General features: G+C 38.7%; 1 protein-coding gene across 3 annotated transcripts in view; it reads left to right on the plus strand.

The window, feature by feature from the left end:
• RSU1 (Ras suppressor protein 1) overlaps positions 1-24,128 on the plus strand; it is a 104,952-nt gene that overhangs the window by 23,371 nt on the left and 57,453 nt on the right. For all 3 annotated transcript variants that reach the window (XR_003536225.1, XM_027695565.1, XM_027695566.1), the window contains exons 4-8: positions 4,073-4,193; positions 7,637-7,755; positions 9,216-9,298; positions 9,566-9,680; positions 22,695-22,827. Coding sequence is in view for 2 of the 3 variants with exons in the window: in XM_027695565.1 (XP_027551366.1) it covers positions 4,073-4,193; positions 7,637-7,755; positions 9,216-9,298; positions 9,566-9,680; positions 22,695-22,827 (571 nt within the window). In the remaining variant the exon portion in view is untranslated. The remainder of the gene's footprint in view (positions 1-4,072; positions 4,194-7,636; positions 7,756-9,215; positions 9,299-9,565; positions 9,681-22,694; positions 22,828-24,128) is intronic.

A 24,128-nucleotide genomic window follows, 5' to 3' on the forward strand; every position in this document is an offset into this window, starting at 1 on the left:
ACAGCCAAGTATGTTTACTTTTAAAGTAGCAAGGATCCTTGTTGTTTTCCAGGTCTTCACAGATGCTTTAAGAGAAATAATCTTGGAGATTATTTTAAGAAATAAAGACTTTCTGAAGCCTGTGCATTTTCAGCTGCACAAAGACCTAACCGAATGACAAAGGAGTGGCAGAGTGGAACTGGAGGGAAAATAATAAATCTCCTTATCTTCCATTTTCTGTGTTCTTCCTCCTTTGTCAAAGATTGGGTATACAAAAGGAACTGGATTTGGATGTCAATTCTAGGTAGTGGCATGAGAACCTTTTGACTTTCTGCTTTATGAGAAAGAGTTACATCTGAGACACTTAATTCCAAGCTGTTGTCACTGATTTGAATGTTCTTAGTATGTTGCTCTGCAGGGTAGTTGTCTTGGATGAAAGGTCCTTCTAGCCCAGTATCTGTTCTCCAACAGAGGGCAACATCAGACCTCTAGTAAAGATCATGTCTGGTTCTCAGTGTGGGAAGAGAACTAAGGCCTAGATCCAGGATACTCTAGATGCAGATTATATAGGCATTAAATAGTAGCATTTAGTCCTCCTTATCTATGTTTTGGAAATAATTTCGTAACTTTTGAACACCTGCTGGTTATGTAGGAATAAAAGGTAATAATTCACCTTGAATGAAAGGTTGCTCTGATGAGAACATGTTTTAGTGTCTAAAGAATTGCCTCTAACTTCAGGGCAAAAAAGACTATAAATGCTTTGAAGATAACAAGTTGCCAGTTCTAATTCCCAGAAATATGAACAAAGTCCTCATATTCCTTGTAAGCAGCCTGTAGACCCTGTCTTTCACTGTCAGCCAACCTCTTGAAATCAAGGTGAAGTCTACAGCTGTCACAGTGAATCACCGTATGCAACTTCCAGTATTGAACAAGGGGATGGAAGCTGCTCCTGGTCTTGTGAAGTGCGACTTAATATGAATGGGGCTGCATGATGTGACTGAAGCTTCACAGGAGAACGCAAAGGCATGGGGCTGCCAAATTTTACTAGCATTTGCTGAGGGGGAGTTGTTAATGACACTGGGCAGCAGATGGTCTTAGAAGAGTTGTTAAGACACTGTGGATCGTACTGTAAATATGTGGGTGAATGGAACCAGGATGCTGACAGTTCACTCTCACAGCTCATCATGAGAAGGTGACTCGAGTGGAATTCAGTATTGCCAGAACATGAATGTCTGGGGATTTGGCAGTCTGCTATATATCTGGGAAGAATTTTGCAACATAACAGTGGGAAGGTAGTTGGGTTGTGTAAAGTTCAGAACAGAGAACATGATATGACTAGTCAGCCTTGCTTGACCACTACTGATCTTTGGACCTGAAGGTACTGAACCTGTGCAGTTTAGCTACAAGACCAGTACAGGAGTTTTCAGTCTTCTCATTTTCATTGAATACAAGAGAGCATTCGTTCATATTACAAACGAATCTGAATTGTTGAACCACAAAATAAACTGTTACAGAAAAAGTGTCCTGGCTCTTCCCTACCAAAAGCCTGGTCTTGATCTACTTTTCTGTTTTTCCTTCTCACGAAATAGCTCCATGCCCTCCATCCAAACCAAAAAGTACAATTGTGGATTAGGGCTTTTCATTTTAATTTAACAGAGTGAGACACAAAGTATTTCATTCAAATCCTTTGCTGAATAGCTTACCTATGCAGCTTTTAGTATATCTTGGAGAAAATAATGATATAAAGTATCCTAAGTGTGATTCACAACATAAAATACAGTATTGGGGGAATTATACAGATACATCAGAAGCTGTGCAAGGGCACAGCTCCTGTTGTTCCCTAGGGACACTTACTCATACCTGTCCCCTGACGAAAGAAAACCAAATTGAAAACCTCTAATAAACTAGCCAGTGGTAGCTGAGTTTTGCCCCATATTTGCAAGTGGGATGATCAGGTAGAATTTCAGATTCTTCAGCTGTGTTGTAACTCATTGAAACTAGAGTTCTCTTTGATGGTGGGATCTTCAGTGCAAATGTAATCTTCATGAACAAATCTCTGGAAGCTGTTTTCTTCCTGTCTCTTTGATGTCTGCATGTCATCTTTTTCTGTGTAGTTTCATGGGTTTTTTTGGATTGTTTTGTGGGGTTTGTTTTTGTTGTGGGATTTTTTTTTGTTTGTTTTTTTTTAAATGAGTGTTCACCTTCTTCCTCGAAATGATTCTTTATCTCTCCACAGTCCCCTAGTTTAAGGCAGAAGAGAGAGATAAACTTAAGAATTAATTTATTCTAGAGTGGGGAAACAAGCTGGTTTGGGCAGGTATTTGAAAGAACATATCCACTAAATCTGTTGCTAGTTCAAGGTAGCTCAGTACCTGGGTCACAGAATCACAGAATAGTTCAAATTGGATGACCACAGTGGGTCATCTTGTGATGCCAATTTGTAGGGTTTTTTAGAGCAGTGTAACCTCTTACACTGTCAAAAAGCCAAAACCTTCATAACAAAATTTTTATTAATTACCTCAGTTGTATAACTTCAGGCAAATTGTGTTTGGTCTCTATATTGTTTAGGCTTAAACCTAGTATTTGCTAGTAGTTCTGATTCCTAGTCTTCATGAACATAGTATCTGAGAAGAGCAGAAACATGGTTTGCCTGTCCATGGCATATCATCAAAGTCAAATTATAAAGTCTAATTTCTGAAATGAAAACATTTTAATATTGGTAATTACTGTTCTGGTGAAATATTGAGACTGGAAACAGCTGAATTATGTCAATTAAAATCCTCAGTTAACTTCTGTTAGGGATAATTTAAAACAGCAGTAGTAGTACATTACTCTACTTTCTGAAGGCACATAATTCTCACTATCGTGAAATGACAGATAGGCATGGACTAGTTGGAAAATACTGCAAAGGGAGGTCTTTTACATGTTCAGATTTACCTAATGACTTTATAAAAAAGTCTGCTAAAAGCCTCCTGCAATGAATATGACCCTCAACAGTAATATTTATGTAGTGTAATTAGAGTCTTCGTTAGGGATCCCATTATTGTTTACAATGTAATCAGACTTACAATCTAGTAAATGTGACATACTGTAATGTTCTGCTTTGTAAACATTATTGACTCCATTTTAAGACTGAGATTGCCTCATACCAACAAATAAAAGAAAATCATGGCCTCATAAAACCTTCTAATTATTTAGATGTGCACTCTGCAGGTTCCTAATGCAGTCAAAGTTGAGACTGAACCAAGGTGAATACTGAACACAGGTGCAGGCTTCAGTGGAGGTGACTTGCCAACCTCCTTTACACCTCAGCTGGCTGCTTTAAGCTCACTAAGTTTACAGGGGAAAAGATGCAAATCTGAATAGGTTTTTAAGCTCATTAGCACAGACATATTCATACTGTACTTCTGCCTTATATTTCATGTTTCTAGATAATAACAACCATTATTGATCTGTTGGTAATCCACTGTAGCCATGTGTGTGTATTGATCAGTCTGTCACTCAAGGGAGGTAACTGAAAATAGGCTTGGCTAAACAGTTCTTCTTTCAGGGCTGAACTTAATTTTTTATAAATTTTGTTGTATCTTAAATGACCAAGAACTTGGATACTAGATTATTTAAGCAGTAAGCAGAATGGGCCATTGCTAAAAATGAGGTTTTGTTTTTCTTGTTGCTTAAGACCTTTAGTACAACTACTGTCTTGGTATAACTACTTGTATCATTCATTTTTTTTCCACTTAAATCATGAAATGATTCGAGTCTCTTAAGCTCTGCTCTTTTGAGACCTGTGTGTGCTACATGAACTGAGAGGACAGCCTGTGCCTGTTTGTTAGTCTATAAGAGCATTTGTTGTCCTTGTCTCTCTCTCTGCAGTGGTGTTTGTTAGTCAAAATATCTTACAATTCTGATAGTAATTTTTGAAGTTTTGAATTCCAGACAGGAGGCTTTTTGAACATAAATTTTGCTTTTATTGCAGTAACAATGAGATGCTCCTTGTACTGCAGTGACTGCAAACACCAGGTGCTAGCAGAGCATCTCTAGTCTAGGTAGCTTGCTCTAATTGCAGTCTCTCACTGTGAAAACTTTCCCACAGCTGTGCCAGCAAACATCGCAGACCTGAGAAATATAGAAGTGCTCAACTTTTTCAACAACCAGATTGAGGAGCTGCCTACACAGATTAGCAGCCTTCAGAAGCTCAAACACCTGAACCTTGGGTGCGTATCTTAATGCAAAAATTTGCTGTAATAGAGGTGCAATTAAAAGTCATTGCAACTGAACCTGGAAGTTCTTATTTTTTGCTGCTGAAGTTTCTTTTTGCTATTGAAGTTTCTTATTGCAAGTGTTTGTGAGGATAACTCGGCAATTACGACTTCAGAGTGTTCAGCTAATGTCCTGAATAAGCAGATACTTAGAAGTGATCAAGCACTTACTCTGGTATACTGATAACCATTTAAGGGCAAAGCAACTCATTCATCAGATACTGAGGTCAAACTGAACAATTATTGAATTTTTACTTCCCTAGCAACTGCCTCTTGCTTCTGGAGTTGCTGCAGAAGAATCAGGCTCTATTTCCTATTCTGCTTTAAAAAAAAAATTCCACATTAATCTGGAACTTTAATTCCAAAGTTCCAAATCTGGGATTATAGACATTTCAATTTATATTAAACCTGTAAAAGAAGCAGCAAATCTTTAGATGTGGTATGCATTTAATTCAAAGAGCTAGTATTGACTGAATTTGAGCCAGGAGTGTTTTTGTTAAGTGTTCAGGTAATATATTCCAGTAGAGTTGGTAATACTTTATAATAACTACAGTTGCGGAGGGCTTTCTTGAGTTAAGAAAACAAAGCATAGGACCTTCTTAAAATTAAATGGGTATATTAAAGTGTAACTATTTAGGAAAGCACTGTTAAGCATAAGCTTTAGCACTATAGGCTTCTCATAGAAAGAACGCTGGTATTTTATAAAGTCAAACTTCTGAGCACCGTAAACTAAGCATTTCTAACTCTTCTGAATAGCAACTGATTTTCACTAGGCTCTGTGTATCCTGCTTTTAGATACTTTTGTAAAGCGCTGGTAATTGAATTGCATCTGTTGGAATGCCAGTAAATGTTTTAATGATGATCTGTCTTCCCTGGTCTTTATTTGGTCGTAGTAGATCTTTAGCTTTCCTTAATATCTGTTTGAACCGGAGTTGCTTTTCAGAGCAAATATTAATCAGGATTCTATATATTTTGAGAGTTAAATCCATATTTATAGACGTGTTGCAGTACATGAAGGAAGAAGTTGGGCACTTCCCATGGATTAAAGCAGTGAAAATTGTTAGTATAGTTCAAATACTAGTCTTCATTAATGAAAAAAGAAATGTAGCACCAAAGACCACTTGGTGTTAGGGCCAACAGACATTTGGGTCTGGAACCACAGTTTCCACCCTCATGTATCACGTGGCCTAAAGTCTTACAGATTAAATGCTCTTCCTTCTTAATCCTGTCCTTACCCATAATCTTCCAGGTACAGGATTTACCGCCTAGCCTTAGCTCTGCAAAATGGGTTCTGCTTTGCAGGTCCTTGGAGTCAGTGAAGAGGAAACTCTTCTGGCCTACTAGTTTTTCAGGAGGCAGCCAAGAAACCCTTTTGTCATCTGCAGTGCGTGTGTTAGAAGGCTTCAGAACAGCCCTCCAGAGGAGAGGGGAAGCTTGAATAAGAGCAGAGTTTATTTTTGGGAGAGTTTTGTTGCAGAAAGGTCAAGTGGTGGAGTGGAAAGAGGAAAAGTGTACTGCTGCACTGAAAGCTTAAAAGTGTAAAATTTGGACGACAGGTGAGGCACAGTTTCTGAGGCACGAGCTCAGTGTTTGAACTTTTGCAGGGCCAAATAGTGCTGGGCAGGGTCTTTGAGCTGGTTCGCTTTGCATGTCAAAGGATAGATACCATTCTGCCTGTTGTCAATAGGGAGAATATTCATTCTCACCCTGTTCTTTGGTTAAAAAAGGGAAAGCTGTCAGTGCCACTTAGTGAAAAACCCTTTTCACTAGTGAAAAACTATCTGCTTTAGTCCTGTTTGCTGTAAAGAACAGTTTTTAAAACAGTGACGAGTCTGCAGTAACAATAGCGGAGAGAAGCTTTCTGTATTTTAATAATTACTACTATGCAGCAGTAGTAGGTGCATGCCCATGATAGGACTCCTTATGGGGGATGAGGAGGAAGGAGTTCATCTGGAGTTTAGCTACAGAGAGCTGATCTCTACAGGTTCTTGTTCTGGTGGCACTGGCTTATGCAAAAGTGGGAAAAATGAGAGTTTGTGAAAGAAATGGTGTATGTGCTTCTCCTGCCTTTGCTACCATGGATGTGTAGTGTTTCTTATTTTTGGGTACCCAAATTTGTTAGTACATTTACTGGAGTTTTTATAGTTTTAAATGTTAGATCATGCTTCATGCATTCATATATCATCTCCTCTTGACTTCATTTGTGACTGTTGTTCTATATCACTTTAGCATCAAAAAGAGAAAATTCAGAATATGTTTAGAGATAACATCTGAAAGGTCATCTTTGTTTCCAGTCATCACATAACAATAAAATCCCGTTTTTGACAATGGCTACCTGTACAGGCTCTTCCTGAAGATGCCTACCTTTTCTGTTGGGCTTTCAAACCCGAGTGACAACTAAAGCAAGATCCATACACACAAGATATATATTTGATGTATGTGCAATAGGAACAGTATGAATACGAAACTGCCAGGTGGTTCTTTTCTGTTCATATGATAAACAGCCAGAGCTCTAGTTCATACACAAACAGTAAGGTTCTGTGAAGAGATCTCCAGCTCTGTGCCTGCCTTCATTATTGCAGCAGCTCTAGTGATTTTCTGGATCACCTTGTTCAAGCTCTTTGAGGTCAGAGAGAAGTTACTGTTTTCTGTGCTTTGTCTGCTCCAGGTTATCGGAGAAATCCCTTCCTTCTCTTAGTTTTCGTTATGTTATGGCTGTTGCCAGTGGGAACTGCTATCCTAAACCCTCTTAAGACTGGCTGATTGAGGTATATTTAGATTAGGCCTTATCAATCACAGGACTGACATTTTATTTACTTCATGCTCCTTGTGCATCAATACTTATCTAGTGACACAGATTTGCTGTTCTTAAGAAGGGGTTTGAGCAGCAGTTATCAATGAACGCAAATACTGTGCAGTTGAGGTATTCCTCTTTGTATTTGGTGCCATGGTGAAGAACTATGTGGTATATGGCAGAATGGCACGTGGTCAAGATGATGTGCAAAAGAGTAATTTGTAGTTTAGCTAGTCATCTACAAGAACCAGCTTTCTCTGTGGAACACTTTTAAGCTGAGCATGGCGCTGTGATACGTCTCTCACTTGTGCTATATGTTTCAGATGTGGCTGCTGGTTGACATAACAGACTTGCACTTGCGAGTGCATAAGTTCGGGTATATTTATTGGAGTGAAAGAGTAAAAAAAGATCTGCATTGCAAGAGGGTTGCTCAGTATCTCAGAGCATCAACCCCTTTTCAAAACAAAAGGAAATCTTGACGTAGATTAAATTTTTTTATGGGAAAAAGAAACAAAACCAAAAACAAGTCTTGTAGCCTGTATTATTCCTACTAGATGAAGTGAATACTGATGTCATGTTCTTTTTCTTTCCTCTTTACCTGCAGCATGAACAGGTTAAACACCTTGCCAAGAGGATTTGGATCTTTACCAGCTCTAGAAGTTCTTGACTTGACTTACAACAACTTAAATGAAAATTCCCTACCAGGAAACTTCTTCTATCTAAGTAAGAAACTTTTCTAAAAACCTTACAAATCTTCATGATATGGTGCTTTGCTTTCTGCAGTTGAAATTTATTTGATGGAGACCAAAATCCAACAGAATTTTTTCTGATATTTATGTTTTTCTTTTAATATATCTTGAATAATTCTACATAGCACAGCAATATTTATCACTGATATACAGTCACCTGACACCTTTGGACATCAGAAGACTTGCTTAGTTCTTCTGAGTAATATTTCCTTGGGTCTCATACTCAGTTAAAACTTCATGGAGGGTTGCAAGCCTCAGGGGAAAATAAACAGTTTTGCAGCACAACTGCTGTGTGTTGAGTCTGAAAACAAATGCGTTCCTGATGGTTCATTACTGAAATAGTTTTAACAGCGTGTTGATGTTGAAGTGTCCAGTATGTTAAAACATACAGTAGGGTTACAAAGCTTGGCAGAGGAATGGTAGACCTAAGCTGACCTTTGCATATGTTAAAAATATACACTCAAGTTAAAGAAAGGTATTGTAATGCATATGTGCAAAATGGTTGCCTAAGCAACTTGAATTCTGGCACTTTCTGGATTTCAGTGATTCTGCTACCTTACTGGTCTTTTCCATGTACTCTGCTGAAGTGGCTTCAGGTTCAGTGCATTCAGCATCAAAGTGACAGGCGAGGGGAGAGGAAGGAGTGCCGCTGTCTGAGGGATGTTGTGATTGTAACCTGGCAGAGGAGAATTTTAAGTCAGCATTATTAAAAATGGTCACATTTATTGAAATGAAAAGAGGAGGAGTAAGACAAATGGGATCTCCTCTGGTGGAGAGGAGAGGTTTTGCTGATCTGACCACCTTCTTTCCTGCTGCACCTGATAGTTCTTTGTGAGTCTCCATTTTAATTTTTTTTTCAAACTGTCGTGTATGCTTATTCGATAATAGCAAGCTACGTGATTGTGCTGGGTCATCTTTTTTTTTGTGAATTTCATATAGACTTTGCATGGAAATTACAAATTACACAGTTTGAGTTTTCTATATTGCTCTAGCTTCAGATCTCTTTGCCAGTGTTAGGTTGTGCTTTCTGTAGAGCTTAACATAGATGTGTATTTGTCAAAAAAAATTTTTTAAATGTTTGTTTAGGATGCAAATTGATGTAATAAATAAGAATCGGGGGTAATAAAGAGTAATGACTGTATTCTGACATCTGAGCATTCATACCATATGCCAGAATCTGCCAGAGATTACTATTGCAGAAATTGTTAATTGTGCTAGTCCTTTTGAATGTAGGTGTTTTCTTGAACTCATCAACAATACAATAAGCCAGTAAATCTAAGTTTGACCTGCTTGTTATTATTGTGAGCCCTGGGTATGTCAAGGGCTTTTCACCAAGTCAGGGTTATTAATCAAACCTGACTCCTTTTTATTGATTAGACCTCAAATGGTTGGGTTATATGCCACCCTGTTTATATATTGCTATTTAATTTGCAGCCACCCTGCGTGCACTCTATCTAAGTGACAACGATTTTGAAATCCTGCCGCCAGATATTGGGAAGCTCACAAAGTTGCAGATAGTAAGTAATTTATCTAAATTCTTGGAAAATCAATTCACTTTTGCAACACTTGTAGGAATAGAATACAGTCAATTTGAAGAGTGGTAGGCTATGTTTGCAGCAATAGACCACTACACCTGGAACTATTTCTTGTTTACCAGAAGACACTTGTAAATAAATTGGAAGAATTGAGCATTTAGGAGAATGGTGGGGGAAGAGGGAGTAGAGTTCTCTTTTGAGCTGCTTTATGGTAACCGAAAATTGTTCTGAATTTATTTTTGTTCTTAGCTGAGTCTTAGAGACAATGACCTGATATCACTGCCTAAAGAAATTGGTGAGCTCACCCAGCTTAAGGAACTGCATATCCAGGGAAATCGTCTTACTGTGCTGCCCCCAGAACTGGGTAAGATTATGGATGATCATTTATTTATTTGTCTAATAACAATGACGATGCACTGTATTTCCTCTGAAATGATTATGCTTAAGTCATTATATAAGCTAATATTTACTTTCCGTTGAGAAATACTCACTTTTTGACTCCTACTGGATATACAGGAGGAGCTGGAAGATGATGAGTGTTTGGTTTTATTACTTTTTTACATGTTACATTTTTCCTGTATATTTATACACCTGACTGCCAATTTGTTTATAGCATCTTGCTTTATATAATGTATCATAAATATTGGGTCTGCAAAACAATTCTTGTCTCTGACTGGGTTTTGAGAACACTATTTAGATTAGCCAGAATTATATTAAGCAAAAAGCACAGCAGCATAAGTGGCTTTTTAGTGAGTGTTCCTGTAAAAATGGAAGTTTGATCAACCAGAGTGAAATATAGGTAAATTAGAGGAATTTTTTGGTTTTCGGTAACCTACTTTTCTTAGTGAATTGATAGCTCTTTCACTTAAAGCAGTGGAGCAGGTTGATATACTTTGAATTTGTGATATTGGCCATTTAAATACAGTTATAGGTGGCTTCTTTTAACCTATAAATTGGAGTTTTTATTTGAAACTTAAGTATTGATTTTGCTGAATTTGCATTGCAGTATTCCATTTTGTGAGGGGCATTGTCCCTGTTTACCCCAAGCCAAAATTTGGTTTCAGATCTTTAAATATTTAAAAATATTCTCATTGAGAATAATGCAGCTCCATCAATTACCTGTGTTTGAAACAGCTGTTACACAGGGTCTGTTCCTTGGTTTTTGTTATTGTGGACTGTTACATGGTGAAGCTGCTTTGTTTCTACTGGCACCTTCCAAATAATAGTTCCCAAAACTCAGAAGGATAGTGACTAAAGTTAGGGTAATAAAGTAAAATTATTTGTTGTCATAAGAACTTGCACTGACCCACTGGAGAATGTGGCAGCTATGTGCTTAAATGTGACAGTCTGCAACTTACGCTTTTTGTGTCTGCTTTTCTTCTGTGAGGCGGGGGAAGATGTTTGTTTTGACTCTTATTTATTTACCCACTACGGGGTTTTTTGCCTTTCCCCCTCACCACTGGTGGATGAAATTTGTTCTCTTTTCCTTCATTTCAGATGTTTATTTCTTGACACAGGTATACTTTCCTTAGCTTTTGTGTAAGTAATATTCATTTATAAAGTCTCTTTCAACAGCAGTAACATTTCAGATGCATGTAGTATCTGTAAATGTACTTTTCTGTAGCTTCCTAAATTACAGCCTTTGTGTTTTTTTCAGAAAGTGAACGTTAAATGCTGCACTGAGTCTAACCACGTTCTTTGACTAATTAAATATTCTAAACATGCTACTGCCTTACAAACTCAGCAGCAAATCCCTGTTAAATGGTTTTACCATCAAAATCCAACCCAAATGGAAATGTTTGAAAGAAAATTCTCAATGTTTATTTTGCACTGACCTGCAAAACTCGGCCAGGGGAAGTGTTTTTCCATATTTAGCATTTGTTTGCATTATAGAACAGTATCACAGTCTGGTAGAAAAAGGACTTGTAGTTTTGCCCCAGCTGATCAAGCTGAGGTGCATTGACGCATCTAAGTCCTTTGTTACCTCTGGTCTTTACTACTCAAAAGATATTCTATAAATTTTACTTTTCATTTATTAATTTATTAATTTTATGGCCTTGCTCAGTATCTTCATTCGTCATCAGTTGGCATAATTTCTATCACAGGCTATGCCGTGCATAATGCTAGAACTATCTCAAATGTTTAAAATAGATTTTGAAGTATATTTCCAAAGAACATTACACTGTAGTCTAGATTTGTAACTTGTGCAACTTGCAGGCATATTTACTGTGAAAAGTAATGTTCTTGTTTATTAAACATCTAGGCACGCATCTAGGGAATGGAACACCAGGCTTGCTTTGGAAGGCTTGTTGGAGATCAAGTAGGAGTAGGCCACAGGCAAATGTGAATCTCTGAATGGTTAGAAAGTCACTTCATCTCTGCAGCCCTGTTTTCCCTTCCGCAAATGAAGGCAATTTAGAGAAGCACACACACCTTTGCAGTCAGTTTTAAAGTCTGCCAATGACAGGTGGTATGAGAGGGTTGGAACCTACTGTGTGGACTGCCAATGCCATAGTCACCACATGAGGGAAAACCATCTTTGTCTGCGGTCCGAGTTCTCCCTCCTAAATTTTTAAAATTGAATTATAATGTACTCAGAACTATCCAAATACTTTTTGCTGTGCATGTTGGATAAATAGTTTTGCAGTGAGCAGGTCCTATTTGCATTAATTGGAGCTACTGCTGTTCCATTTAAAGTAAACAAACTTTCATAATTAAAGGTGCTGAAGGCTTTTGACTGGCTTAGTTCAGGCACTGGTGGACAGCAGAGAGTCATTACATGTTCATTTACGAGGGAGATGGGCACAGTATAATATATCAGGATAAAACAGTGTATTTGGATGAGGAGAACAGCGTGTGTGTGTTGCATTAAACGGTCTTTTAAAAGTGATGGAAATAAGTGCAGAAGAAGGCATGGAGAATAGGGTATGAAAAAAGGCCACAGGCCTTGGGACTGCAACTTTGGTACGGAGAGAGATGACAATAAATAAAACCCTACAGTCTGCCTGTAATGTCACCTGATGTGATTGAACGTGGCAGCAGTGAAAAGGAGATTGGCATTATCCTACTTTGTGTTTAGTAGAGAATACCTGTCACTAATTTGAGAAAAATATTCCTGCCCAAGAGGAAACGAGGGCACTAAAAGAATGCACTGGTGGTCTGGTTGTCTGTAAATACAGTATGTGTGAGTGATGAACACAGGAAATGGCCAGGAGTAGGTGGGTGGAATTTGCAGCTTGTTTTTATCATTTGTCTCTCAAAACCTCGTTCATGAGGAATGGTGGTGGGCAGTCATATATAAACTTTAAAGAGGCACTGGCATTTTTTTCCCTAGCATTTAAAAGGTTATGTGCTGCATTGCAAGACAAATAAATCATGATTCACTGCAACAACAGAGTTGCAGTCAGTTATATAAATTGCCAAGGAGGCACTAAATCTGTCGCTTTGTGTATTCTGACCATTTAACAATGAGAATGGTGTTTGGAAAGAAAGCTGAATAGAAACAGGAACCACATAAGCGGTAGATGCAATTAGTAACACCAGTGATGGTGTTTTAATGTTCATTGTATGGTCATCTAGGTGCACCCATATGTGCCACAATAAAGGTTTTCTTAGCAGAGTCAGGACGGTAAGAGTGGTATTTGGTGCAGAGTATTCACAAAGATGTCATTAAATAGCCACCCAGAGAATGTAACCAGCTTATCTGTAGGTTTGAGGTTTTGATGTGAAAACGAAGGGTATGATTTTTAAACCCCAGATTCTAATGTTGCCTGTGTGCATTACCCTGCTGCCAATACATGTGTACACAAGTACACGAGATTTGCTCATGTTTATGCATATGGAAGAACAGAGATTTCTAAGAATACATTTCTGCTTACCATCCTCCTTTTTCAAAATTGAATGTTGGCATCCGTGGCTTGTAAGTTGCTATTCAATACTGTTCTAGTTTATCAAATAATTTCCTCAGATAAAGGGAAACACTATCAAAAGTGTAAAGTTACATACATATTTGAAAAGTAGAAAATTCAAGCATTTAAAAAAAAAATATCTTGATGGGGTAAGTAGCCATGTTCCTTTTTAAGGAGCATGAAACATTTTGTAAATTAAATCTCTATGTCAGAGTGGCTAAGTAATTCTTTCATCATTCTTTAGTTTTGAACGGCTAAATTACCTTCTGTGGATAAAGAATTGGCTTTAAATTTAAAGTCCAAGGAATACTTCCAAGAGTATTTCCATCACGAGAAGACCTTTTAAAATTTAGGCTTTTGAAATGGCTCTAGAATTTGTGAATTAATATTATATTACACAAAGTAGTTGCTGCAGTTGTTTGTTCAAATTAATATTAATCGACATAGCAGTTTACTTAGGTAATTATAACAGGCATGTGCAAACACAGGAATCACTTATTTCACAAAAGATATTTCTTTTCTAAATTCACTTGACGTAAATGCCAAACTTTTTTTATTTTAGTATAAATTGTCACTGCACTCTGTCCGTGTCACAACACAGCACTGCTCACACCTACAGTACAGGTCATTGGTGCTTGTTGGAAGCCTGAACACCCTGGGGCTCTTTGGACAACAGTTCTGAGCACTGGAACAACTAATTGATACCTTATAATTTAAAAACTTATGTGTTTCTACTTTTGGAACTAAGACAAAGGTGGATAAACAAAGTAACTTGCTTTCTAGGACTGCTGATGCAGCAGTTATTAGTGAAGGAACAGTAGAAAAAATGTATGTAACAAGATAGGCTATGGAGAGGCTATTATGTAGAAAAGCTTCTGTGAAAATCTGTGAATGTAGTTAGAAACCAGGATGATTGCAGAGAGTATTTGGTGGGGATTAAGGTGTATGGGAAGAGGGCAACTCTGCAGTTTCGTTATACACAGGAAGATGTTTCTATAACCCATTATTTAGATTTACACCACAGGCATTCTTTTCCTTACACTGCTGTAATTCTTGCCAAACTTTTCAAGATGCAGATTTGATCTTGCTTTAGTTTTGAAAATATACCAGTCTTACAGTCACTTCCCAGATGACTACAGTGTGTGTGTGGGCTCTCCTAATGTTGACTGTACTCTGATTAGAAGTATGATCAACATAATAATGATGTTTCTGTGAGCAGATATTTCATCTGTTGTGTTAGAGTTGTTGTAGGTAAGAATACCATAATTAGAGCCAATCTGAGTAAACGTTGCATTTGTGGTTATATTTGGTTCATTTTGTGTTTCCTAGTACTTAAAAGTGGTTTCGCTCTTCTGAGTTCTTGGCAACCTGTGTTTGAATGGAAGTTTCAAAGGTGTGGGGCAAAAGCAATACATTGAATCCTTTTTGAAGTAATTTTTTTAAATTAACTAGAGTTTGATCTGATAGGGACCCTTCAAAGAGAGAATGCTCTGTTGAATTCCTGTGTAATTGAGAATCCCAGGGGAGTTTCTGATGCTAGAAAAAATGTGCAATATATTTCAAAATAAATTGGGATGCTGATCCCCTAAGCCTGTAATACTTCCTGTGCCATTAAAGTGTCTTTGATGTTAAACTACTTTGACATCACATTAATTTCCTTTGTTCCAAAACCCGTCTGCTGCGTAGTGTGTTCCTTGGGTTTCTTCACTGGGAACACTTATCAGTGACTGTCGGTTTGCCCCTTGAGATCCCAATTGGTGCCGGGCATTGGTTACACAGAGCAGTGAAGGAAATGGTATTTCCAGCACAACATGTCACCTTTCAAAGAGAAATCGGTGAAACTTAGCAGTATTTGTAAGTCTTCTAATAAATGGTCTTGCTGTTACGTGAGGATGTGGGAGAAATGAATTTAATCAAGTTATAAGTAATTTGAAATAATTTTAGAAAGAATATAGTTTAAAAAGTACATTTTGAAGTAATTTCTTGGATTTTTGTCAAAATGCTCTTTCTTCTGCCTTTCCTCTTAGCTACCAACACGACGGCATCAGCTGGGCTGGTTGCCCTGGTACCTGAAGGCTGTGTGTGGTGGAGTTTGGCTGATGAAACAGCATGATTTGTCATGTGGCAGTACAAGCCATTTGCCGTTAGGCGAGGAGTGCCTTGTGTGCTGCATTAAATAAGTTCCTGGTTTATGGCTTTCATCTGTGAGTGTTGTTATTATTTACTCTTTCTACTAGTTATCCTGCTAAGGTCAAGTTTGTTGTGTCTTGTGATAGTAGAAATTTCCAGGGCTCTCCCCTTGTTCCCAGAGAGTTTACCACTCCTGCAGCCACCTGAATATGGAAATGCAAGGGTATGGTTTAAGGGAGTAGTTCAGCGTTTTATCCATTCTGTTGTCTTTCCCAGGCTTCATCTTCAGTCTTGACACATGCTGAAGTGTCAGACTTCCCATTATAATGATTCTGGCTGACCTTTGCTATGATGTCGGGATTTTGTATAAATATCTCAGGACTATACTCACTTTGTTTTAAACTCTCTTCTATGAAATATGCTGGAGAATAAAATTTTCTTCCAATACAATTGTAATAGCTGTAGCTGAGGTAATCCCAGTTTGCCTTGTATCACTTCACATTTAAATCAAGGGTTAAAGAATTCCAAGATTTAGTTGGTCTACTTTATTTATTTCAGCTGTGTTCCTTTTACTAAGAGTTGAAGCAAATGGAGTAGCTATTATGTATTAGTATCACAGAATAATCAGACTCTTTATTTAACCTATCAAAGTGAAGAGTGAGAGGAGACTTGGCTGCTGATCTTCACTAACTCCTTGAGAAGAAAACACAGTTGGTCTTCTCCCTTGTAGATGGGCAGAGGGAGCAACAGTGTTTTAGAACTAAGCTTAGTTCAGCACTGAAATAAAGAATGTATTTTGGCAGTGATGAACCGTTTGAACAAGACACCACTGGCAGAGCCTCCATCTCCTAATGTTTTTCAGACCAGATGTTTTTCTGTTTGAAAAGTCTCTGTAAGCTGTTCAATTACTGAACTGACACAGAGATCTACAGTTAGATGTATTCAAGTGAATTTGGAAGTTGGGATGTCATCTCTGAACTCGTTATTGGAAATTCTCATTTACATCTAAGAAGTTGTTAGAATAATGTGTGATATTGCAATATCTGCACTCCTATTTTCTGTCCCTGAAAGTAATTGTAAAACTGAGGATGGGCTTAGGCTTCAGTGTTTGGCTTTCAGGTTGCTCCTTCAGCCTTCTTTTGCCCTGAGGCTTCCTGTCTAACACTCACATGTGAGGTTGCAGGCGTTCCCATCTGTGTGATTAGGAAAGGAGCTAGAGGAAGATGTCCAGCCTGCTTCTGTCTGATGGATGCTCTGGAGTATCTGGTTAATTTGCATGTACTGAATCTGATTGCTTGTTATTTTAGACTTGAACCTTTTCCCCTGTTGTGTAGAACCGCCACAAATGCTGTGTTGGGGTTCTCTGAAGTGCTGGTGACTTGAAGTGATACTGTTAGACCTTCTCCAGCACAAGAATGTTGGGGTGAGAGAGCAAAAGTGTTCCTGGGATCCATCTTTTGGAGGCATTTCCGTCTGGGTTTAGACTTACTAGTTGTTCTCTTTTAGTGCATAGAAGCTCATCAATAACCAAATTTACATTTTCGACATATGATATGGAGATTTAGATTTGTTTATCATAGTGAATATTTCTGTGAATATTACTGCTGGTTCCAAAGAGATTGAGTCACACCTCACTTATGTACAAGAAGACTTTGCTCTCTGTTGTCTTAATGCTGCTTTATAAATACTGTTTAAATCTGCTCTCTTCTGTTGCTAATCCTTCAAAAATGATGGAGGTCTTCAAAATAGAGATGATCTTATTTGTTTATAGAAATGGTATGAGTTACTGATGCACAGTCTACATGTGCTTAAGATCAGGGTAAAAATAATTTGCTTTTTATACTTTGTGGCATAGAAAGCAGTATATATTTTCATTTTTTTACATAGATTTTAAGACATCATTCACAATTAATTGTTTTGGCATCATTTTTATGACATAATAGTCCTGATATTTCTTCGACCCCCATGCTTAAACCAACCTCTCTCTCTATTGAGACAAAGCAAATGCCACAAAAGTAATAAAAATTATAAGCCCTGTAGTGTAAAGCAAATCTAAAACAAGCCAGGACAGACATATTTTTACATATAACCTAGGTTTAAATTTAGTGTAGTGGATTGATCCCTTGCTTAGGGTTTAATAAAAGAGGATTCAAAGGTATTTATATCTAAATAATAAAACTAATTTTGTTCTTCTTGTCGTAGGTATGACAGAGAGTAAGACCTTTGTGTGGTAAAGGGAAAGAATATTTAAATTGCAGTCTTAAGAGGAATCGCTAAAAGGGATGTGTTACAGCTTGAGGACTCTCCTTGAGGTCAGTGAAGTACAGTGTAGGCTGGGATGTGAGTCAGAGTATCAATGGGACACAGATGTGAAACTCAACAGTATACAGGCTAAAAATGATTTCCATTGATTTTAATGAAGCTCCACTGGGGATGAATTTAAACCATTACAAAGAAGCGTTGATCTGGCATTTTACAGCTAGGATCGTGTTTCTTATGTTGAATGCCAATGTTCAGTTCTCAAATGTCAGAGTTGTTTAATTACTTAATTTCACCTTTTAATTTTTGAAAGTATTTAAAGTGTTGCCAAGGGGTGTTGGAGTGGAAAGGACAAGCCAGGTTTGCGTTCACTCTGTTTTCTTGTGTTTAAGTAATGCCCATGTACCCTAGTCATACCTTACTGTACATCAAGTATACATACATGGAGTAAACATTGCACACATCATACATCACAAGAGGATGATGGGCTTCCAGTTGTATGTAAGAGGCGCTTACAGGCTGAATCTAATGGACAGGAGGAGCCTGGGAAGTCTGGAGATACCTTTGGTCAAAGTGATTGGTGTTATCACTGGCTCTGACACTGTCTGCAAACACAACTGTGGGAGGCATCATTTTATTTTCTATTTTGAGCTCTTTTCTGACCTTTGCAGGCAGTTGAGCAAAACACGAATGTTCACACAAACCACTCTTTATTTCAACAGCACTGAAGGAAAAATAACAAGACACATTAATGATCATGTTTTAGCTCAAATGCAGGATAGATTCATTGAGACAGGTGCAGGAAAACGGTAGCTGCCTTCTTTTCCTTTTAATGTCAGTCAGGATGGGGTGTGCTCATTGTCATATGAGATGTGCCTTCTATCCACTCATGGTGGTGGAAGCTCTGAATGTAAGCAGGGATAAATGGTACTTTTAGTCAATGGATGGTTTAAGTTAGAATACATTAAAATTAAAAATATGCATACTTTGATTTTGCCCTTGAATTTTCAAGAGTTCTGGTGTAGATCTATTTACTGTAGCTCCAAGGTGGCAGCCAATAAGAGGTTCAGGCAGCAGACAGTTTTCAGGTCTGCACAGCTTAGTAGTTGGGCATTAGGAGCAATTTGGTTTTAAGGTGGGTTAAACACAGAAATTGTCACACTGATCCAATCAAACTTAAGGATTCAGGATCATCTTTAGATACGAGTGCTGAGACAGGAATAAAAATGCCAAGATCAGGCATTTTTAAGATCACACAGCTGGCTACTCCTTTTAGAAGGCTTTTGGTCATTCTGTGCCGGTCATGCACAGCAGTCAGCTGTTAGGTATCTGCTCTTCTCTTTCCAGACTGTTCTCTTATCAGTGTCTGCTTGCTGGTAGCAGCATATGTCCACTTTGCATTCTTTCTATTTGGAAATCTATGTTTAGTCAAAGTAGAAAGTGTAAAAAAAGTATCCCTCAGACTCAGGACTTGAATATTCTTTAAGCATGTTAGACGTGGGTTCTGGAATGTGTAGCTTTGATCATTTATTAGAATAGTTTTAGAAGCACTCAAAAATAATGTGAAAAACTTTTATGTGATCTAGGAAGGGGGCTGTGCTGACTAGTCTTGAAGATAACTGGCTGTTCCTCTCTTACCAGAGGCATATGATTGTGATGCATTTCGGTGGAGCCGATCTCCTTCAGTAAGGCAGAATATAAAGAACCTTAAGTCCACAATGAAGAAATACAATTTTAGTCAACAAGTTAGGCCGAATTTTAGAGATGATAAATATTTTTTAATAGGCTGATGTGCATGAAAAGAACAAAACAGCAATGACCAATGCAATCTCCAACCCTAATATGTTTTGTGATTGAATCTTCAGTGCTGGGTTTTTACTAGAGGCAATTTTGTATTTTGCTTACTAAAAATATCTGAGGGATTTGATGTGATCTGTGTAGCAGAACAGTATATAAATTTCCTAAAGCCCTGGGGATGGTGTTCTGCTGATGCTGCTGTTAGACAATATGCATGAAGGCGCATCTGCCATAGCTTTTTCCCTGGTGAATGGCTCTAGTGCTGCAGGGATGGAGTAATAGCATTTCCTAACATGGTGCTACCATAAAAAAATCATCTAGGCAAGGAGACTATTGGGGATGGGAGGGACAGGGACACATCTATAAGATGTCCAGTTGCACAGCTCTACTGTGGTGACCCTGGTACCAGAGCCATTGCTTCAGCTGGGTGTGAGCATCTCTTCCATGCCCTTGGGTTTGTCTTGATGCACTGCAGCAGAAGAGTCTGTGCAGCGCTCCTGTGTTTGGTTACCCCTGCATGTACTGTTCCTGAGATGTTACTGAGTCTTTGGCCTTGTGCTTGGGACTGCTGGATGTCCTGCAGCCAGAGCAGAATTAGGTACACCCAGAAAGGACAGCAGGATATGGGCCCAAGCAATGTACGGTGCAGGAGTGATGCATTTCCCTTCTGTCTCAGTTTTAATTATGCGGCCTCTTTGTGCTCAAGTGGCTTGCCTTGTGGCTGGAGTGTTAGACGCCATTTCTTCCCTAGTGCTGATGAGGTGGGGCAGTCTCTCTGTAACTTCTGTTTAATTTCTGTCCAATTCTGTCCTTCATTTCTATATGGAAATTTTGTTATTGAACGGGGAGGATTTTAAAGCATCAGTTGCCCTGTCCTTCCTGCCTTCTGTGAGGAAGCCCACTCACCTGCGGAGAAGCACCCACTCTCTGCCTGGTGCTTGCCATGAGGACAGACAAATTGTTCCTTTTCTCACCACTGCACTTGATTAAATTCTTCACTTAAAATCCCTGGGCTCTCGCTCCAGCTCTAGGTGGCCGGTGGGATGGGCTGCCAGGCCAGCTGCTGCTGGCAGGACTCCCAGAAGGACGTCCTTGGCAAGGAGGGGTGGATTTCAGTGCGGATGCTGAACTTTTGTGTGCCCCTTTTCCTCTGTAATTAGATTAATTAGGGTCTCTGCCTTCCTCTTCCCTCTGAAGGTAAAAAGTAATATTTGCACCTGCCTCCAGTGTGTTTTGGGAAAAACAGAAGACAGAGGAAAATAAAGCAATTACATTGACATGGGGACCTACAGGTCATTTTACTTGAGCAGTCCTGGATTTGCTGTAAGATTTCTTCAACCGTAGTAGAGTAGTAATTATTACAATTAATTACATTTAAACAGGCCATACTGGTATTAAACGGGTGTTAGAAATGAAATGAGCACGCTGCACTGTGGGAATGGAAATGTGTGGCAACCTTCCCTGGATGGTAAATTTCTGACACAGCTCGGGTCGAGAGGATTCAGCCAAGACCTATTGAGATTCTGGGAACATGTGACTTAGTCCTATAGGTGGCATTGAACTTGACCCATGATGGAGCCAAGCTTGCCTCCCCAGATTTAATTGTTTTTATTAGTTGTACACAGATTGATCATTTTATCCTGATGCAGTACCTGCAGAATGCTTACAGTGTTCGTAGTTTTGGAGAGCAACGTATGGGATTTTTTGCAGGTAATAAAATGGGAAATCCAATTTACAGTTGCAAAGCAAACCCTGAGTGATACATGATCTTCACAGCAGCCCTGGTCAGAGGGTTACGGCTAATCGCCATCCTGGCTGGCTTCCCCGGCAGCCGCCGCCTGAGAGCTGGATAGTGAGCAGCACCAGCCTGCACCTTCAGCCAGCACAGATTTAGATACACTGCTTTCTAGCTTATTAGGTCCTCTTTGTCACAGTCTTTAATCCTTTTTCCTGATCCTTGTTAGAACAGTGCTGCCGCGTCCTTTAATAAAGGAGACGGGCGCGCGGCTCCTAACGAGGCGCACTGGAGCGTGCGGAGCGCGGCGGCTGCCGCCTGACTGACGGGCTGTGAGCTCAGACCAACCTGCCACAGACAGCTGGCAGATGAGCTTGTTAAGGTAATGGTGACTCGGTGATAGGCCGGTATGAGGTGCTTGGCATCTTTTCACACAGTATAATAGCCTGTCTGTAATTGTTGTTAACCCCTTTTACAGAGGGAAACGCGCCAAGCATTAGCTGTCATGTAGAACGTGCAGCGGGCGTGGGCAGCAATCACAGGGCTCACAGCAGCTCCCGTTGCCTGCACTTACACAGGCATTTCATTTTGGAAACTTGGCGCATCAGGTTGATTTTGGATTTCTCCAACAGTTTGGCTCAGTCAGTCTTCAAAACCCTGTAATTTGTTTTGTTTTGTTCCCCATGGTTAAAGAGTTGGTTTTTTTAGTTATTTTAGATTTCTGGGGGGAGGGTAGGCCTCTTTTCATCATAAAATTCACAAAAATAAATTGAAAATGTACCACAGATTTCTTATTTTAATTTAAAGAACATAAAGTATTTCAATGGGTAGAGTGTCCTGGAATTCAGCCCTTTGTATCCATAGTCATGAGGAGTTTCAGTGGAGCTTGGACTGTTTTGGGGTTGGGTGGTAAACGTTTAAAAAACGAGCAAACAAAAAACCCCAAGCAAACCCCTAATAGGTCACTTAAGTCTTCCTGTCAACAGAATAGGTAAAACTGGCATGCTACAAGAATGATGCTCTTTGTTTGTGTTTCTGAGTGTATGGCACTCTAATCACAGATTTGGGTGGGATCTCAGTTCAGACAACAGGCTGGCACTGAGAGGACAAAAAGCCTGTTGGGCATTGCTTGTTGGTGTTTTGCTTGGAGCAGGGATTGAGAAATGTTTTGCAATGCCAAGCAGAGGAGAATCCTACCAGAGCATCATTCTCCATTTGTTCCTGCAGATCATGGTGGAGAGGGCCCACACCTATGCGCTATCAGGTCCTGCTTAAAACTAACTTGATGAATAAATATAATATGCAGCGGGCGGAGTTCAACCCTGCTGTGCAGTGTGTAGCAGCACTGAAATAATAGAGTGGAACTGCATTCGTCATGGTGGGAACTACTGTGTCCTCCTATTCCTCTGTGTTAAGACTGAAATGCTTGCTTTTATTATGGCCATGCTCTCTGAAATGAATGAAAACTTTTTATATTCACAGATGGTATTTCTTTCAAATTTTTCATGTTTCAAGTACTTTTCATATGCTGTTTTGTTTAATCCCTCAGGTAATTTGGATTTGACTGGTCAAAAGCAAGTCTTCAAAGCAGAGAACAATCCTTGGGTTACCCCTATTGCTGACCAGTTCCAGCTGGGAGTATCTCATGTTTTTGAATACATTCGTTCAGAAACATATAAATAGTAAGTATTACATTATATACTGTAGCTGTGGTGTTTGGTTTTTTCCCTGTAGTGTGCTTGGCTACACACTTCTTTCATAATCCATGCAGCAACTTGGTATTCAGGGCAAATATGCAAGCCTGTACATTTATATTAAGGAATTTTGCCAAGAAAAGGGTAAATAAGATTCATGTAGACATGTTAAGAAAGCTCAAAAACTGTTTGATACTGTCCTGCATTTGTTGTTTACTTCTATGTAACATGAGAGATGTAAAAGAATGAGCATTAAAAGTCTTTTGAGAAGTGTTAATTTTAAGTATGTACGGTAAGGTTTTATAGATTGAAATAGATAATTGTTGAGGTTTTGGATGCCGATTGTTATGTTTTGAGAGATGTCCAGAATTCAAACCTGTTTTGATCTGGACTGGTTTACAGAAGTCTACAACCCTAGTAATTCAAATATAGATACTAGTGCTTTCTTCAACAGTGTAAATGGAAAAAATAAGCTGTGTGCTGGGGCTTCTCCATTTTAATGCAAAATTCCATGTGCAAATGTTAAGCATTTGTTTATGAAATAATGTCTTCAATGACACACTGAATTGAAATATTTATTTTAAGTAAAAATCTTCATTTTACCAGTCCACAGTAAAACTTTAGATGGATTTTTAGGTGTCTTAACAGCAATCTTGCTGTTGTCTTCTTAGGAGCAGTAGGTAATACAACAACAATACAACTTTTGGATTGGAAAGTTAGTTTTTGCATTTCCCCTTTATTTAAACAATATATTTTAACAATTTAGAAGCATTTCTGACAATCTTTTATATGGTATCTGTCTGAACAAAATTACCAGAGACGGGTATTCACAAGTGATGGTTGGGAGATTCCAATTAAGTAACTGAGATGTAAATTTCTATATGAAACTAAGTGATTCAGCAATGGCTTTTGTAGGCTGTTCTTCATTTACAGAATTTAAGTGAAAAGAATCACAGATGGGAGAGTGGTTGCAAAAATTGTGTCTCAGAAGTGTCCTGATATTTATGGTATAATACATGTTCTCAAGACAGATTTATTCATAGATTTAAGTAGGCTGCAACACCATTCTTCCAGTAGTACTCTGTAGTACAGACATGGTGTAGGGAAACAGCTGCCTATCTCCTTGGACCATTCCTTCCCCACAGTCTATTGTGTAGCTGCATCTAGGTTTCTTGATAATGTTTCGTAATTTCGTTTTATATTGTCAATGTTATATTTCTGTTTACTGAGCAATGTAGATTAGGGACCCTCGTGCCCTTCTCAGAGGGACCACTCAGGGCATCATGAAG

Source organism: Neopelma chrysocephalum, unplaced genomic scaffold, assembly GCF_003984885.1.
Source record: "Neopelma chrysocephalum unplaced genomic scaffold, ASM398488v2 Primary Assembly neopelma1_102, whole genome shotgun sequence".
In the NCBI taxonomy this organism is placed as follows: domain Eukaryota; kingdom Metazoa; phylum Chordata; class Aves; order Passeriformes; family Pipridae; genus Neopelma; species Neopelma chrysocephalum.